Source organism: Rutilus rutilus (assembly GCF_951802725.1).
Source record: "Rutilus rutilus genome assembly, chromosome: 16".
NCBI lineage: Eukaryota > Metazoa > Chordata > Actinopteri > Cypriniformes > Leuciscidae > Rutilus > Rutilus rutilus.
In genome coordinates, this window is record NC_140224.1 from 32,627,176 (window position 1) to 32,647,511 (window position 20,336).

At 37.8% G+C, this 20,336-nt stretch overlaps 1 protein-coding gene across 4 annotated transcripts in view; it reads left to right on the forward strand.

Moving 5' to 3' along the window:
- The window catches only part of LOC311305811 (cadherin-18), a 164,369-nt gene that overhangs the window by 68,989 nt on the left and 75,044 nt on the right, over positions 1 to 20,336 (forward strand). For all 4 annotated transcript variants that reach the window (XM_084433725.1, XM_084433723.1, XM_084433724.1 and 1 more), the window contains one exon: positions 16,461 to 17,133. In XM_084433725.1, coding sequence (XP_084289851.1) covers positions 16,885 to 17,133 — 249 coding nt within the window. In that variant the 5' untranslated portion in view covers positions 16,461 to 16,884. The remainder of the gene's footprint in view (positions 1 to 16,460; positions 17,134 to 20,336) is intronic.

The window sequence follows — 20,336 nt, forward strand, 5'->3', positions numbered from 1 at the left end:
ATCCACCCTTTCATTTTTCACCCCATCATCATTTTTTCATTTCTCATTTATTGTGGTACATTTTAAGGGCTTTAAGACATTTCACGACACTATTGGTATTTTATGGAAGCACTATATTCATAAAACTGATTTGTTTACCGCACCAAAGGTTATATCACCACATTTATCTCTCTATCACTCTTTATCTTTCGCTCTGTCATTTCTGAAATCTCCTAGCATTTGTGCATTTATCTGGTCTCCTTCCTCAGAATTGCCCATGAGCTTCACTCCTCAGCAGCTCTCGCGACAGAACAAGTTATGAGAGAGATAGAACTCAGTAAAACAGAATATGGCTCACTTTAAAACACATACTCATAGACTCAAGCAAGTCAATAATCTCCCTCTCTCTAAAATATACAGTGGGAGGACTCATTGAATGAATTAAAAATGAATTGCACCCATTGATAACACTATTTATTTGCTTGCAATGTCTTATTTTAGTGCTCAATTCACTAAAGAAATTATACCAGTATTGGTGAGGATGGATAGGATAAATAACTGAAAGAAGACCCGGAGTCAGACTTATAATAAATTGAAGAAAAGTTTTACTGAAGATAGTTTGCAGTTTCATCAGCAGAAGTCAGCTTCAAGACTCACACAGGAGTTTGTAGGCCGCCCCCCTTACAGTTACAAAGATCACAGCAGTTATACCATTTCCAAGGTCTAAGCTACGTCATTGCTTACAGGCTGAATGATTCTCATTGGCTAAGAAATAGATAAACATAGTAATTTTCCACACATATACAGATAGACTGAAGCATATCTCCATAGATTATGCAGCTGACACTCGGACCCTGAAGTTAGGCACGTCGTGACCTTCCAGTTCTCAGATTTGCATTGTTGGGCGCTAGGGATGGGATGATTACCGGTTTCACTATAAACCACGATAAAATGTACTGACAGTTAGTATTATCGTTTAAACTTTAATTATCATTAAAACCGTGTTTGATTATCGCGATTTTAATAACTCACTGTAAATCCTGTCCAGCCAGCAACAGTCTGACACAGACGCAGCACGCAATGTTGGGTTTTTTTATTCGAGAAGGAATGGCGGAAGGCAGTGACCATGCTCGGGAGAATTTTCAGCCTTTTAAGAGGACCAAATCTGAGGTGTGGTCATATTTTTGCTTTTACAAAAGTCCTGAGTGAAACTTAATCGAGGATGGTCACTACAATAGGGGGGAAACACTTCAAATCTGCCGAGTCATCTTGTGTGACCATCACCCACTGTTTATAGCGAACGCAAGGCAAGTTAACTTTGACCTCAATACCAAAACTACGTCCGGGAAATAATTGGGCACAAAATGTTGTTTTGAGTTGAAATATTTTATCTCACTCACTTGAAATAAACGTGAAGCTTCCGCGAAGAAAAGTTTGCAGCAAGTGGCTTTGAGCCAAAGACGAACGAACAAGTTCAAACAAGACTGTTAAGAGTGACATTTAAAGGGTTAGTTCACCCAAAAATGAAAATTCTGTCAGTAATTACTCACCCTCATGTTGTTCCAACCCCGTAAGACCTTCGTTCATCTTCGGAACACAAATTAAGATATTTTTGATTAAATCTAAGTGCTGGATCACTCCTCCACAGGCTTCTAAGACACTATAACTTGCTGGCCTGAACGAAGGTCTTACGGGGTTGGAACAACATGAGGGTGAGTAATTACTGACAGAATTTTCATTTTTGGGTGAACTAACTCTTTAAGGGATAATAATGTATATCATTGTACACTTATTACACCGATTTTTTTTTTTTTTTTTTTTTTTTTTGCCACATAATTACGGGGACATTGAATTGAGATTAATGTTTTAAATCTTACCTGTGTATAAATCCATTTTGTACAGCGTACAAAACAATTGTCCAGACAAGATGATCACAACAATATTATCAAACTCTGTAAACAATAAATCAACTCTGATTTCATTTTCAATACAATCAAAAAGGAGACGCAAGACGGCAAGTTGTATTTGAATGAAACGAGAGAGCTCGTCCGTTGCGATACATGGATGTGCGCTGTGTTATAATGTGTTGCTATTGACGACGGTCATTATAAGGAAGAAAATGCCACAGAATAGAATCTTGCTTAAAAAAAGTGCAAAGAGCTGCTTGTTTTATTTGTTGTTTGTTGATTTTCAAATATAAAACTGTTTTCAGTGCGAGCATCAGTTCTTTTTTAACACTTTCATCTCGTTTTAACAAAACCGTGATAATATTGATAATCACGATAATTTCGGTCACTATAATCGTGATATGAAATTTTCATACCGTCCCATCCCTATTGGGCGCCAGCCTCTCCCGAACAACAACTCAGTCAATCTCCAACAATGCCAGTGGTTCCTTAACCTGTAAGCAAGAAGACTAACACACACACCGACACACAGCTTTTCCAAGGTTGGATTTGGCCAGGCTCTAACTACAAACAGGAGAGTCCTCTCAAAACATCAAGATAATGCGTTCTTTCTCAAGGAGAGCTACACTTTAGTCTAACTGGAAAGTAAGGCTTTAACTGAGAAATGGTCCCTTAAACTATAGACTTCAACGACCCCTATCTGTTTTAACACGTTGAAGACCTTTCTCAAACACAAAACATGTCCCTATTTCATTTCTGGAAGCCGGGTTAAATAAGCAAGCACTTTTACTGCATTCAGATATCAAATAACTTGCAGCAAGCGGACACTATATTTATGATAAACCAAATTTACATTTAAAAAGCAATGTTTGCTCAGAAAATAACTTTACACAGTTATTGAACGGAACTGAATCAACACTTACTGCAAATGACTTGAACTGAATAATAACACTGTTGTCTTCTGAAGTTTGCATCATTGATCATTACAGTATTTTTATGTTTATTACTGTGGAGCTACTTTGAAGAAATCAGCATTGTATAAAGTGCTATATGATTAAAGGTGACTTGACTTGAAAATTACGATAGTGACTTAATTGAAATGCAGTGCAGGCCTTTTCTGCACATTTAGTACCTGGCTAAACTAGTTTGGGTTGTTGGTGAATAAAACACTGTTTTATGCTCTGAAATACTGTATAATGCTTTTGCCCTAGTATCTTTCTGTTAAGTCTCATGTAGTTTTTTTATTGCAGTCTTGTCGGATTGGAATAACCTCTTGATTGACTGAACAGATGAAAAAGGCAGCCATGATAAAAAAATGTCATTACTAATGTTCGCTAGGATAATTTTTACACACACACATGCATACTCATTCCGTACACTCATGGGATACAAAAGCCACTTCACACATCACGCTGTAAATTAGACTGCAGGGGAAACGTGCATTTATACTAATTGCTTTGGAATGACACACTCATCCGAACATGTACAGCCACCTGTGACTATATGAGAATGGGCTGCAGTACATTACAAAGCAAAGAAAGAACAGCAGAGATGCTTACGGGGAGCGTGTCCCAAACTCTGAGGAAGGTTTGGTTCAAAGGTGTGAAGCAGATTTACAGAAAAAGAAACCCACTCAGAAGCAGCTTAAATGTAAATGAGCTGTTTTGGGAAACGCAGAAGGTGAAAAGGCAGTTCTGTGAGTGTCATTGTGAAAAGGAGAGATATAGAGGGTAGAACAGATGTGATGAAAGAGAGAAGCCTATGCTGTGAACCTGAAGACTCAAAACACAGCCTTTCATTTCAGTTGGCCATTTTGTTACTGAGTAGCACTTACAAATAAGTGAATAGTGTTCACAGTTTACTCTACACATAGCCTATTTAGCTTATAGCAAGGGTTGGGCAAACATTTTGACACAATTTGTTTAATATGTCTTGTTAAATGATGAGTCAGACCTAGGGAACACAACTTTTATTTTATATACATTTTTTTATTGTATTTTACCTGATTATCACTGTAAAGCTGTCACTATGTAATGCATAAAGCGCATTAATGTAAATAAAGGTAGAATAATATGTACATTGTTGTTCAAAAGTTTGGGGTCGGTACAATTTTCTAAATTGTTTTTAAAAGAATTATCTTATGCTCAATGAGTCTGCATTAAAAAATACTGGAAAAACAGTAATGTTGTAAAAAATGAAAAAAAAAAAAAAAAACAGGTTTACATAAACCTGCCAGTGCAGTAAGACAAAAATAAAGTTTAGTTAATAACTTATGCAGTGTCTTGTTTCAAGGATATTAAGATGTTTTAAGTCAAAAATACTAAATTAATAACTAATAGACTAGATTAATAACATTTTAAGAAGTACCCCCCCTCTCCCTCCGAAAAATAAATAAATTAGTTTGACATGCTACAAAGTATTTTCAAAGTAACTTCCCCAACAATTGAGTTGAGACTGTGCTTCCCAAATTTAACCAGACAGAGCAACTGGAGTATGCCGGACTGGATTAGAGTGAAGCACATCCCGATATCACTGTTTGTTTCACTGATCCATCAGTGTCCAAATTGATCTGTTCTCGTCAGTCAGACTGTTTCGAGCAGCACTCTCTTGGAAATGTAAAAGTATCTGCTAAATGGCTATGGGTTGCACTGTGTGGTATAATTGGGTTATATATAGATTATATAAAACACAGCCTGTGTGGCTATGAGGACAGATTACTGTAAGAGGTCATTTGACATGTAGATACAATGGCCAAATTGAACGGGTGGTATAATACCCTTTCCCAAGTCTTTGATGTCCCCAGAGTGTGTATGTGAAGTTTTAGCTCAAAATACCCCACAGATATTTTTTTATATAGCATGTTGAAGTTGTCACTTTTTGAGGGTGAGAAAAAATGCACCGTTTTTGTGTCTGTACCTTTAAATGCAAATGAGCTGCTGCTCCCGGCGCAGAGGGCGGCACTTCAAGAGCTCGTTCTTAGCAGCTTCGATTACCTCACACAGACACACACTGACAATTAAAAAAATATATATATATAATTGGGGGGTTTGAAACGCAAATACATAGATGGATTCCAAAGAGCCATGTCACTGTCTAAAGATTCTCCTGTGACTGCAAAGGGATGTAAAACCTTTTTGAAACCATTATTTTTGAGAATCCACCCACTCAATAGACCGCAGCTGTGTGCAAAGATCATAAAGATCATCAGATCAGTTTCATAATCCAGAGCGTCGTTGAGAGCCATTGATCATGCATTATCGCTTGTCATGATGTAACATTAGGGGTTCTCGGACAGTTGTCATAATCAATAGTGTTGTTCCTGTTTATGGCCATTTGACTTTTCCGTCCAACCTCGCAGTATTCATCTAAACTTGTGTGAATCATTAGGATTGCAAAGGGCAGAAGCATGACGAATCGAACAGCTCACGGGCTATTTATACATTACATCTGACACATAGCAGGAAATCAGGGACAGAAAGTCATCACCTATAGGCACCTGGGAGCTCTTTGTGCTGAAAAATGAGAGACGATGTTTCCAATTCCGATGGCATTATTGGTGCCCTGCAGAGACTCCCCAGCGACAAAACAGGCTCTCGAGGGTCACCTAGGGAAACATTTGTGTGTGCATTAATACGTTATTTTACTTGCTTATGGAGAGAATGATGCAACTTTCCAAGATCTAAAGGTTATAAAAAGCACAGCATACTGTATAGTACTGTATACTATAAAATAGAGCTAAATCAGGAGCATAAGTGCTTGAAACTGTTTGAATTTGTGTGTCTATTAGTTCTTGCTTTAAATGGGCTGTGTTTTAAATAGCGGTTAAGAGACATCATGATTTAATCATATGTTTTATCTTTCTGCATGGATTCCCAGGGCTTCCTTTCAGCTTCAGCCTTTATGTTCTCTCTTTCTCCGTATTTCCATTAATGTATAATTTATTCATTTCATATGCTGATCATCAGTGGCGAATCATGAGTCTAGGCCCAACCAACAAGTAGTGATGCATGAGCATTTGTACCGTGGAAGAAAGGGTATTAGTGATAAAGACGCGTTAAATTGTTTGCTAAGTAGCCCAGAGGTGTTCATGTTTTTCATGAAAAGCTACAAGTAGGTTGAGCCCTAGGTGATTTTACCATGCATCGGTAAATAGCCATGTAATAAGTGGGACAGTGCACAGTCATTCGGTCATTATCGCAAAATGAACCCCTCCAGGGTATTATGTGTAAGACCCTTTACCATTATATTGTATTCTGTATTTAGGCATAATACACTGTATCTCATCTTGTATTTTGTGTGAATATATGCATATAGAGATACCACTCTTATGATGCTTTTCTGTTTCCTAGCAACCAAAATGCAGTTAAAGACCTCAGAGACCAGCAGGGAGCTCTCTGTGTGTATTAAAACACAGATGAGAGAGTCAGGTGCCAATTCAGTCTCACAGATCTGAGAAAAAAAAAAACGAATCACACATAGGGAATAATATGAGAGATGTTATGTGAGGGGAGGAAAGGGAGGTGTCACTAAGAGTGAGAAAGAAGTTAGAACAGGTGCCATAGGCTATGTTCACACTACAGCCTCATCAGCCCTGTGAAGGCCTCATGGACTTCCAACCAGATGGAACTTACTGGATAAATATTCTGAATGTTCTGATCCAATCTGACTTCTGACCTGTAATGCTGCCTGAATCATAATCATTTTGGTCCTGAACTGCCCACATGCGCAAAAGAACGATGTCATACGGAAGGAAACACTTAGGTTACTGAAATCAACATTCATCCGTTAATTTATAAGGTTGTGGCGTGGAAATCTCTCCATTTCTCGCTCTTTCAATATTGTGCACATGGAGTGCGCCTGCTTGTCTAAGCTTTTGGGCAGAGTTCACTGCATGCTGTTTTTATAGATGAAGCTTTCCGATGGTGGGGTTTCTACCTGCTGCACACACATATTAGATCATCAAAAACCTGCATATAAATTGCAGGATATAGGTTTTATTAATTCATTGGAATGCATTCATTATGCATTATACTTCTCATTGTGTCAGCCATCTTTTAAGCCATTTTAAAATGCTAATAAATGCACACCTGCGACTACACACAGTAGCGTAATAAAAGGGGCATCATGAATACCTTTATAATGAACTACAGACTTCAAGTGGTGCTGACAACCATTAATATATTTATAAAGCATTGCTCCATTACATCTCTTTTGTGTATGTTATGATGTTATCACACAATTATGAATGTTGCATGTTAAAACAGATTTTTTTTTATTGTGTGTATATATATATATATATATATATATATATATATATATATATATATATATATATATATATATATATATATATATATATATATATATATGTGTGTGTGTGTGTGTGTGTGTGTGTGTGTGTGTGTGTGTGTGCGCGTGTGCATATAGGCCTATATATATATATATATATATATATAAACTTTAAGAACATGAGTAATAATGTCAAATGATTAATAAAAAAAAATAATGAGGTAGTTTTTTTATTTATTTATTTTTTTAATCTTTTTTATTTATTTCTTTTTAATGTTAATTTCAACATTTACTAATACATTATTATAATCAACCAATGTGATTTAAACTTAAAGAAGGCCAAATCCACACTGATCTTTTGTAAAAGTTTTTCAGCTCAATTTAAACAGCACGTTAATCTGAATAATCAGTACAGCCACTGAGACTGTGTTTGTAAAAAGTAATTTCATCTTTAGACAAAGCTGTAATTGCACACCACTAAAATATGTATGTATTGCAACTCCACAATTTGCCACATGAATATACAATAGCATTCAATGATGTGCAAAGTTCATCCTCGTCTTGACTTGTTTGGGTCACACGCCGCTCTGTATTTTCACACTGTTTCTTAATCGTTCTAATGTGTAAATGTTGTTAAGCGGTCCTGCACATGGATAGGTATGAGATAAATCTATCTCCAAAATCTTACAGTATTCTGTTCAGTGGTGGAAATGTGCAACCAGTAGAGGTTCCGCCCGTCCCAATATACTGTAGGACAGTTAAGAGCTTTTTGTTGCTACATGATATCAGTGAAACCATAACTCAACGTGTGCTGCAATGCAGCAAGTGAATAAGACGAGGAGAGAGAGAAACAGAGAGAGAGATGAAGAGAGTTTTAAAGGTAAATAGACTGTCAGAGTGAAAATGGCTCTCTGCAGAGTGTAGCAGATGGATACTGTCTCAGAGGCAGTGTCCTCCTTCTGTGATGAGAAAGACAGGAGAATCCCATCCCTCCCTCCTTCCTTCCTTTCTTTCCTCTCTCTCCTTCCCCTCCCTCTCAATCTCTTCATCAAACGTGCGGCAGATGGGATGCAGGAGTGATTTAGGCCACTAAACCCGTGCAGAGAATGTCGCTTACACTGGCTTTCGTGGCTTTATGTTGTCTTCTAAAATGGCTGCAGACACGCCAGAAGAACAGAACGAGAAAGCTGTCACTTTGCTCTGGATCCATGATCCAATGAGAAGAGAAAAAACAATAAGTGAGATGGGGTCAAGTACTATGCTCCGATGAACAGAAGAAAGATGGAAAAATAACTGGCCTTGTCTGTTTTAATTTTAATTTTATGTGAATACATTTTTTTGTTTTATTTTGTTATTCTATTTTACTTGACTTTTTTCATATTTATTTTATGTGAGATTACTCTGGTCTTTATTTTCCTTATTTTTTTTTATATTTTTTTTATGAGAGATTATTCTGGTCTCTATTTCCACTTTTATTAAAATTTGGATTAATTTGGTGTTTTCTCAGGAGAAAAATCTGATAAACAGTAGCCAGTGTCTCCATTTGCTCTCTGTGATCTCGTTGCCATCCAGACAAAAATAGGTATGTAGGATATCTCCCTTGTGAATGTTAGAAGTTTCTTCACATGTAATTGACTGATCATCCACCCGGCATCTCTGTGTGAGTGCAGAACTCAAGTCCAGAAGAAAGAACGCTGCCCGCTGCTGCATGGCATCGTGAATAATCGGAAGCAAGATCTCTTCTCACTTTTAACCGCCCTCAGAAATCACAAGTGTCATTTCCTGCAGGTGCTGTGCGATTTATTTCTGACATTGCAACACAGGCAGCCAGAAAACACAATGTCTAAGTGGCCTTCTCACCTTCAGCTGCCAAAAGATGGTGGAAATTGGCTGAATGAATATTCATGAGGTGATGGAGAGATTTGTTCACAATGTAACTCCGGTTGTATCATTTCAGTCTGTGAGTGTGTGTGTGTGTGTGTGTAAGTACTTTCATTGGTGAGTGTCTGATCTTTCCAAATTTGTATGTATATTTCATGATGTAAGCTGGGAGAGTTTGGCAGTCAGTGTACATACATTAGTTTGCACAAAAACATCGAGAGGAACACAGAAAGCAAAACTTGTAATTAATGATACCATTCTCACCTCCCCAGTCCTGTAACTTGAAGCTGTTACCGTATTGTAAATGAAATGTCTATTCTAAGATTATCTGTGAACAACCATCTCACACTTGTGCTTTTGGCTCTGTGATCTCATTTACATTCACAGGTATTCATAAGTACAGGAAACACATTTGTGTATGATTGGATAGACAAAGATGAAATGTAATATATCAACACATACAGCTTCTAAAACATAAACCAACAGCTAGACTTAATGTAGAAACCGTTTAATGGCAAATTTATTTAGAAATTAAATGTTTGTCAATTCATGTGACTAATTGACCCTTCGCTAAGCCACGCCCGAAAACCGCCACTGGCCAATCGTGGCTTAGCAACCGTAACTAGGCGCGGGAGGTCTGGCAAGCTTTCGAGCGAGGGAAACATGCCCAAGCGTTATGCGTATGGATTGTGCAAATCTGATACCCGGTATCCTAAAAGTTTGGACGGGGTGGTGGATTTTGTTCCCTTCCCGAAACCTAAAACCAAAGGGGAGAAATGCCGGGCGTCATCTTCATTTATATAGCGTTTTTAACAATGTAGATTGTTCCAAAGCAGCTTTACATTGATAATAGGAAATTAAAAGTAAAGTGTTTTGGCTTTATAGCAGCTCTAGAATAAAGTTATTGTCCAGCTCGTGGATCAAGCAGTGTGATTAAAGGCAAGACGGAGGCTCACTGACATAACTTAACGTTACTTAAAAATATATTTCAGCATTTTGTTAATCGACGGCTAAACTAGTACCCCAATCCGATCGCGACTCTCCCGGTGTTAGTTCTAGTATAAGTAAAAGGTAGTTAGTAAAAGGAGGGAACATCAGGGGGCTTGCCGGAGATCTCCAAGGAAAAGGTTGGTATGCAATCTTAATCAGTTCATAACAGTAACGTTAGTCACTTATGTGACCCACGACGTGTGAGCGGTAGCCTGGCGCACTAAAAATATAAGCGGGAGAATGTTATCATTGCAAAGTGGTCAGGCTAATGTCTTGTGTTTATTCCACAATACTTATGGATAAGCTGTTTGATTTATAAATATTAGATTTTCAAATTTCACTCACCCTGCTGTGCATGCACATAGCTGTTCCTCAATTTGTGTGTTTCCCATTTGAATGGTCAGCGTATGAAATTATTCTCTAATCGTTTGCATATTATGTCGTGGATATATCCCTCGAATGCATACTGCAGTCCCTTTTGTCTTGCTCTCTCAGATTTTCACCTGTTCGCCAAAAATGACTAATTATCTCCTTGGGAATGTCTGAAACCGGTGCATACATACTGTAATAGACGTGCCAGGCGCAAAAGCTTGACAGGCGTAGCAACAGTAACTAAGGAGGGCGGGGCTTAGCGAAGGGTCAATTGAATGTTAAGAATTTAATGTGATTTATTTTATATTTTAAAAGATATTTATAATTTAATATTACTATTTATTACTATTTTAATATTAGTAATACATATTTATATTTTTAATATATATACACTCACCTAAAGGATTATTAGGAACACCTGTTCAATTTCTCATTAATGCAATTATCTAATCAACCAATCACATGGCAGTTGCTTCAATGCATTTAGGGGTGTGGTCCTGGTCAAGACAATCTCCTGAACTCCAAACTGAATGTCAGAATGGGAAAGAAAGGTGATTTAAGCAATTTTGAGCGTGGCATGGTTGTTGGTGCCAGACGGGCCGGTCTGAGTATTTCACAATCTGCTCAGTTACTGGGATTTTCATGCACAACCATTTCTAGGGTTTACAAAGAATGGTGTGAAAAGGGAAAAACATCCAGTATGCGGCAGTCCTGTGGGCGAAAATGCCTTGTTGATGCTAGAGGTCAGAGGAGAATGGGCCGACTGATTCAAGCTGATAGAAGAGCAACTTTGACTGAAATAACCACTCGTTACAACCGAGGTATGCAGCAAAGCATTTGTGAAGCCACAACACGCACAACCTTGAGGCGGATGGGCTACAACAGCAGAAGACCCCACCGGGTACCACTCATCTCCACTACAAATAGGAAAAAGAGGCTACAGTTTGCACGAGCTCACCAAAATTGGACAGTTGAAGACTGGAAAAATGTTGCCTGGTCTGATGAGTCTCGATTTCTGTTGAGACATTCAGATGGTAGAGTCAGAATTTGGCGTAAACAGAATGAGAACATGGATCCATCATGCCTTGTTACCACTGTGCAGGCTGGTGGTGGTGGTGTAATGGTGTGGGGGATGTTTTCTTGGCACACTTTAGGCCCCTTAGTGCCAATTGGGCATCGTTTAAATGCCACGGCCTACCTGAGCATTGTTTCTGACCATGTCCATCCCTTTATGACCACCATGTACCCATCCTCTGATGGCTACTTCCAGCAGGATAATGCACCATGTCACAAAGCTCGAATCATTTCAAATTGGTTTCTTGAACATGACAATGAGTTCACTGTACTAAAATGGCCCCCACAGTCACCAGATCTCAACCCAATAGAGCATCTTTGGGATGTGGTGGAACGGGAGCTTCGTGCCCTGGATGTGCATCCCACAAATCTCCATCAACTGCAAGATGCTATCCTATCAATATGGGCCAACATTTCTAAAGAATGCTTTCAGCACCTTGTTGAATCAATGCCACGTAGAATTAAGGCAGTTCTGAAGGCGAAAGGGGGTCAAACACAGTATTAGTATGGTGTTCCTAATAATCCTTTAGGTGAGTGTATATATATATATATATATATATATATATAGAGAGAGAGAGAGAGAGAGAGAGAGAGAGAGAGAGAATATTAGGGTTAACTGTTAACCCTGCTGCACATTTTTCACTTGAGAATAAGTTTCCGGTTGAAAGCACAGTTTTTTAGTGGACTAGTTGAGTGCTGTTGGGTTTAGAGACCCACCAAATGGTGCCATTTATAAGTAGACCCAATATTAAAGAAGCATTAGTCAATTAAGTAGTGTAAATTGCATTATATAATAATATATAATCTACTGTATGGCATAGTAATTGGTCAACTTCACTGTTAGCCCGATTACTCTTCCATCTGTCTGACAATGTGTTCTAACAGCGGTTATCATTAGTCTTTCTCTCTTCTGCCGTAGGTAGTTTGACCCTCTACCCCGATCTCTCCTTCTGTAGTTTGATATAGCAGAGGGCCCAGACTGAGAAATCACAGCAGGTCATGAAAATACTCGCTCCAGGCAACACAAGGCCTCATTCTCTTTCTCTCCATCTCATTTCTCTGCTCTAATGTTATCGACTCGCAGTACTTTTTGGTCTTTCTTGTTCTTATCTGTCTTCCTTCTCTTTGTAAATGTTCTCACATATATTTTATTGTCTTAAGCACAGTTCAGACTGGTTTCCCAAATGACCTCTATATGTTTACACAATTTAAAATAGCTGTTTTCAATTTGAATATATTTTCAAATGTAATTTATTCCTGTAATGGCAAAGCTGAATTTTCAGCATCATTACTCCAGTGTCACATGCTCCTTCAGAAATCATATGCTGATTTGCTGCTCAAGAAACAGTTACCAAGAAATGTGAACTTATTGTCTTGACCTCTTAAAGGAAAACTAGTCCCATCCGAATATGAATAATGACTCATTTTTCTACTGTTCTTTTGAGAAACTGTTCTAAACACTGCTGATATTCCACTTTACTGCTAAAAAATAATGCAGATTTAGGAACAGAACCCAATACTGATTTTGTAATCTAAACCATTATGACTCGAAATGCCTATCCTGCTGCTCTCTGATCAGACGGTAGATAAAGTCCCCACTGCTGTATGAATGCCTCACTACTGGAGACCAGCTGCCATTGATTGAACACAGCTGTGAGCCATAACCAATGGACTGAGAGGAAAAGAAAAGGGGGTGGTGGGTGAAAAGGGTTTTTTAATTATAATCAGGAATATAATCATTACATCAGCGCTCTGATTGAAGAGCAACTCAGGAGGTGCCGACACACATGCACACACAAACACACACACCGGAGCAATTTAAATCCCAAACATACCTTATCAAATCCAGTCCAAGGGATAATGCCCGGCCGCGTCGTCTCAGAGAGCCAGTCGGTTCACTCAGGGCCATCTTGGGAACACCCCTGGGCCGCTTTTTTTAGGTAGTTAATAAGCATACAAATGCAAATTAACAAGTGCAGCTTCTACTTGAATGGGGAAAGACAGAAATCTCCAAATCTATTTGTCAAGATTGTGTTTCAGTAACAAGCAGTGGTGTCAAATCTAGCTTATAACTATAATCATGTTTTTACTCATTTTACAGTGATAAAAAATAGTGATGGCTTTTTTAAGTAAGAGGATTTAGGCTTCAGTTGTCATATTGGGCCGGCGTTACGTTAGTATGTCAATTCCTTGACGTGTGTTGGAGTTAAACGAAGGGATAGTCCACAGAAGGAGATGGATGGCTATTGACTGTTGAGACGAGTATCATCTCTAAAAAAGGGCAATAAGAATAGTCCAATGCAACTTGTGTGCTATTTTCTAAGTCTTATAAAGCCATACTATAGCTTTGTGTAAGGCCAGATCTAAATGTGAGTCATTATTCACTAAACATTGTGTTATGTTCAGAGTCTACTCCAGTAACCCCACACTTTGAGAACCACTGCACTGACTATACATACTGTACACGTGTACACTTGTTTTGTTGAAGTGCACCTTTGCTATTTGTTATCCAGCTGAGTGATTGAGTGACACTGAAGGAATAGTCCATACACAGTTAGGTTATTCCATTTTTTGACTGAAAATGCTGACACTTGTATTCTTGAGAGAAGTCATTCCTGACAGATCAGGATGCACACTTTTTTTGTGTGTACTAAGATACACAATTTTAATCCCTTTTAGAAGATGGAAGTCTTGATTTAACAACCAGCTCTTTTTATAGGTGTCACCAGTGACTAAATGCGAGCTGCATTATTTCCTGACTGAAGAGCTTGCTCAAACATGAGGATTATCCAAGATTCCAGAACATATTTTTAATCCATGTACATTTTTAAGGGGATTTCCACTGTTTACCATTTAATTGATTTGACACCCATGACAGTATTAGATTTGGAAGCTTCCAAATGCTTTTAGAGGCATCGGTTGAGTTATAGTCTCATGCATGCTCAATATATAGTGGTTACTTAGTTGTTGGATGTTCTGGCATCCTAAAATTAGCTGGAAACCTTTGCAAACTGTTGAATGCATACACATTGGATTTCTATTAAAACTCTATTAACTGTAGATACTGCCCTTTCAATGAGAATATCAGTTGATGCGTGTACATAATATATACTTATATATTAGTTAAGGCACTTACCCACAACAGCAACTCTTATGAAGTTTGTTCTTTAGCTGAACCAGAATTAAAAAATACAGGTTTATATCAGCTGTGGAGAATTTGGTCTCTCTCCATTCAGTTTAGAATTGTACTTGTTTGCCTGTTATGTACAAACATACACTTTAAAGACAACATTATTGGCATCTGTGGTTACATGAAGAACCTGTAACATCCATAGAACCGTTCCATTCCACAAAGTGTATAAAGGTTCTTCTGATTAATTAAATGCTTTTTGGGAACCATCAATGGTTTGTCTATGGCATTGTTGCAAATCTTTAAAACTGTAGGGACTTTTGCAAATCCTTGATTTTTTTCCTGCATCATTGACATGCACCGTTCTAATTTAAATCAGATTTCCAGCATTCCCTGCTGCAAACGGCCATTTGCAGACGACCTTAATATCAGTAGTTGTATTAGCATAAACATATTTTTAGTCAAGTCAGAAGTACTTTGTGGTAATTGACTAATGCAGAATCCTCTAGATTTCTCACATTTAATTATATTTTATTATATTCCTGACCTTTTAAACCTTGATGAGAGTGCTGTTAGTGCATAGAAAGGGATTAGCATTTCTGCATTCATTAAACTAAATATGCCATTCGCAACTCCACTATGATCTCTCACATTTTATGATTAAATGTTTGTCTTCTGTTTATTACCAAAGCATGACTAAAGTGTCTTATGCTTGCCTGGTTTGGCAACTCCTTATATCACCAAGAACACTCGAAAATTTGTATTTCAGGTTACCCAAGTGCAATCTTTCTGAGAGGTAATCATTTTACATTAGATATGCTTTTACATCTTCATATTAACTTATCTATATTCTGATAATATAGGATGAGAAACTATATTTGACTGCATAAGACTGAATCCAAAAGTACTATATTATGCCAAGCCTTGTTAAACGGCAAAATATTGATTATAACTTGGAGTTAATTAGTGATGGACTTACTGTGCCAAGCATCTGTTGTTTTGGTTTTCTGTAAGGAAATTTCATAAATTACTTCTTTTAATGGAATTTTTCACCCCAAAATGAAAAATCTGTCTTCATTTACTCACCCTCATGTTGGTCCGACTCTGTTATTGAGAAATCTTTCATAAAAGATTAAATGGGATGAAAGAATGTCCAAGTGGATGCTGAGAGTTAATGATGACAAACTGTTAGTTTTTGGGGAAACTTTCCTTTACCATCAGTGTAAATTGCCATTTTACATATTTGGTAACACTTTATTTTACAGTGTCCTTGTTACATATGTTACATGCACTTACATATGTTAATTAATATCACTCAGAACTTAAATGTATAATTACACTTTAACAAGGACACCTTAAAATAAAGTAACCACATTTCCAATGTGAAACATATTGGGTGGCATAATGGAGCCACACTGAACCTAAGTTTTCTGAAAATGTGACTAAATAGCTAATTGAATATTGGTTAACATTATCAAGGGGAAGTAATTACTTTGCGACTGCTAAAAATTCTGCTATATTTATTATGAATGTGTGTAGCATGAATTAATTTTCGGCCATGTCATTATCATGTGATCTACCGGCATCAGTTGCGTAGCTTCACTGTCATTCATAAATTATCTCCCGTGGGATCATGGGATAGTAGTGTCCATATGCGCACTTCAGAATCTCGCCGGATGAAGTAGGTCATCGGGGTACTTTTTGCCTTCTCTTTTATGAGTACTGTGAATCCGGATTCTGTACTCATAATTAAATGTCTTTTGAGATGTTCCTTTTCTTGTGGTATCATGCAACATTATGAAATATTAAAATTGCTTTTTCATCTCATCTTTTCACAGGAGATTCAACATGGCCACTGCTGTCATCTTACAAGTTTGTTGCATCCTGGCTTGAACGCGTCTGCGTTCTTCCTCGAGTGCTCTAGAGTGCATGATGTAAATGCATTCCAACTGGCTTTCGAAGATGAACGACTGAAATATGAACCTCATTCAAGCTTTCTGGACCTCCGGTCCGACGTCTGATTAAATCAAGCCCCTCAAACGACCATCGGAGGGGGGGAATAAGGAGTGGTGGAGCTGGTTGGTGGTGGTGGAGGACGAGGAGGTGGAGGAGGAGGGGGGTTTGGAAACCATCTATACCCTTTGGAATATACCATTTGTGGAATATCACTGTGTATTTGGAATATTGCAGAACTTTTGGGAGTTTCGCTGTAGTTTTTGGAATCATTTCGGAATATTAGGAATTTCGCTCCTGTTCGCAGTCATGAAGGTGAACCCGAGCTTTTGTTTGTGTCCTGTACTTTTGTGCCTGTGTTTTCTGGAGAGGGGTTATGAGGCGAGCCATTTCACCCCAGCCAAAGTCATTTCCAGGAGCCACAATGCAACTCGCAACCACAACCAGACTAAGGACGGGGAAACAGAGGTCCACCATCGGCCCAAGCGGGGATGGATATGGAACCAATTCTTTGTCTTAGAGGAACACATTGGTCCAGATGCACAATATGTAGGAAAGGTAAGCATATTTCCTCTGGAAATTTTTCAATTATCTTATTTTGTAATTGTTACAACCCACATAACTTTATGTAACACAGTATGTAACATCAAAGTTTTTGATTCCTACCTTTGATTCCTACCATCCCTGCTGGATATATATACTTGGTCTTAGCTAGTATAAGTTCATCTACCTTATTTATTTATTTTGTTTTTATTTTAAAGGAATTAATCAGAGAGAAGAGAATTTGTTCAGTTTACTTTCCTGTGTTGTTTTTAATTTATGATAGTCTTTAGGTTACGTCACAGCCATGAATAATGATCTGCTGCTTGCTATTGGACCAAAAATTAAAAGTGCAGGATGAAAAAAAAAAAAAAAAAAAAGTCAGGCAAATTTTAGAGGGGTTTTGGCCACTTCTTCAGATGGTCAGGCTGGGAGACCAGCTGACCAACCAGCTAAACACCAGCTTGGCCAGGTTGAGAGACCAGCTTGACCAGCTTAAACCAGCCGGACAGTTTTTTCTTCTTCTTCAGCGGAGTCTTTGATTTGTTCTCCTGGAAGGGAAGGACTTTAATGAGTATATCTGCTAAAAGGTATTTTGGTTACTTCAGGAGTACACTAGCGTACTGTAGCTGACCTCAAATCTAATAAACAAGGCAAAAAGACTCTATTTTGATTTGAAACCAGCCTAAGGTGGTTTGGTGGTCTTAGCTGAATTGAGGTGGTTAGTTGTCCTAGCCTGGACAGCTGTGCTGAGCTGTCTATAACCCCTGTAGAACCACATAGGAAACCAAATAGACCAGCCTGACCATTTTGGCGGCCTTTAAGACCAGCAGATACATTGTTCTTGTTGTTATTGGTGTCATTTTTAACAGGGATATAAACAGCAGTCTAAGATAATGTTGAAACATTTTAGACCCTCATGAACAACATAAATTTGTAAATCAAGCAAGTGACCTTTTGCTCTTTTTCTGACCTTATTCCATCACTTGTCTGTGCCCGCTGGCCTTGATCGATAACATCTTTGCATGGAGTTAGCTTAGTACAGCAAAACAGCAGCTCAGAACTGCAGCTTGACTTATTGGTTTGTGTTTGAGATTTGACAGCCTTCATCATTTTAGCTAGAAGTCATGCCGGTTCTCCTGTGTTTGCCTCATGGGCTTGTCGATCTTGTGAAACATGAATTTTGTGCCTGTGCCAAATAGCAAATAGGGCCATGAATCTATTAGCATTAGCAAGTCAGTCTGGAATGAGCATGGAAACTTTTGCAGTGACCACATTTGAGTGTATTTTACTAGATGAATGATATAGGCTACTTTATTTAATTATTTTATTTTCATACTTGGAGATCTTTATGCGGATGATGCGGATAAGGATACCTTCCTCTTAAGATGACAAAATGTAATTTTCAAATAACGTCTTTGTTTTAGTTTTTTCATTGTAAGTGAAACACTAATAATACAGACCAGTGCGCTTTATATTTATGTGTAATTTTTACATTTCCATTCAAAATGACAATTGAATTATTAGACTCATAAATTGGCCATGATATATTTTTGTTTTTTGTGTTTTTTTTCTAACAATTTAAAATAAAATGTCCTGCAGTGTATTTATCATTTTCATTATATATTTCTACATTACTTATACTATACATTACTTATATTATTTTACATTGTATTATTGTTTTATACAGAACTATTGAAATGCACTAGTGAAAAAGAAAAGAGAAAAAACGACTGCAAGACATTAAAGCTACACGCTTCTTGATAAATTGAGAATCACGATTTTTTGTTTAAAGGTGCATTGCGCAAGTCTCTGAGTTTTTGCAGAACTATGCCCCCTTCTGGTGACACACGAAACTGCAACCAGAGTTGTGCACGCGGTTATGTGGAGTTTGCGTTGGGGTTTGGGATGAACTAGAAGCCGGTCTCTTTGAATCCATCTTCTACTTTTGCAAAAGTCGCTTGAGTTGTCTTCGCTGATGCGGATAATGGCGGCGAATACACAAACCTGCCAGACATAGCCAGGTGAGCGTGAACGCGCATGACGTCACGCCCAGTCGATTCCGACCCGAATCCCTCTTATTTATTTTACTGTACAGGATTATAGAGGCAATCGCAGTGATCATAGAATGGCTCATTCAGCCCATCAGGCAATTGTTTAAGCATGTATGGGTTAGAAAAACGGGTATTTTTAACATGAAATGTTGCGCAATGCACCTTTAAAAAAGAGATCACAATTCTCCCACGATTCTGAACAGACAACAAAAAAATAGCATGCAATTTACAAGAGGTTATAAAAAAAGTTAATTGCTGCAGTCTATTTAAAATGTTTATATAATCTGACAAAAAAAAAAAAAAAAAAACTTTTGAATGAATGGTTCAATGACTCACTCATAAACACTTCACTTGTTTCATTACAAGATGAATCAGCAGTTTAGTAATTTGTCGCCACCTACTGGTGGAATGATGTAATCAATACAACCGTTATTTGAAGTACCAAATTACTTTCAAAAGGTGTTTTACTCTATTTTGATCTCTATCGTAGATATCAGTGTTTATATTTGAACTATAAACTTTTATCCCATAACTTTTACTTCAGTGATAATATAAATATTAGTAACACAGAAATAACGATACTGTGTGTTTCATGCATGACAACTGCTCTCTCTGGCTCAGCGGCAGCACCAATGCATATGAATGTTCACTGTGATCGTACTCGTTAAAGGTTTAATATACAAAACGGAATCATTGTCATTTAGGAATGAGATCACATGGGTGTTTGAATCGAGATCACAATCTTTTAATGATTAATCGTGCAGCTCTACAAATTATATACCTTCCCTTATACAAATACAGTATATACATTTTATTTTGGAATCTATTTGTCAGCTATTAACTGATATTCAGTATCGCCAAATCCTATTCACATAACAGTAGAAGCTCAATGAAAGACACACTGCCACTGTCCTTGAGCTCCCAGTACTCAAAAACTGCATTACGCATCGTAAATTGATTCAATAAACGTTGTTTAATGGGTACTGTGAGACTGTTAGCAGGGGGCAAAGCTCCATCCCAGTGTCCTCCTTTTATTCTCTTTGTGTATCGTCTCTCTCTTTTTCTGAAGCGGAGATTGATTCCGCAGGCCATGTCCATGTGCTTTACGTCTCTCTACTGAAGCGTTGTACGATGAGGCCGTAAGAAGCTGGATAAGTTGTCTGTGTA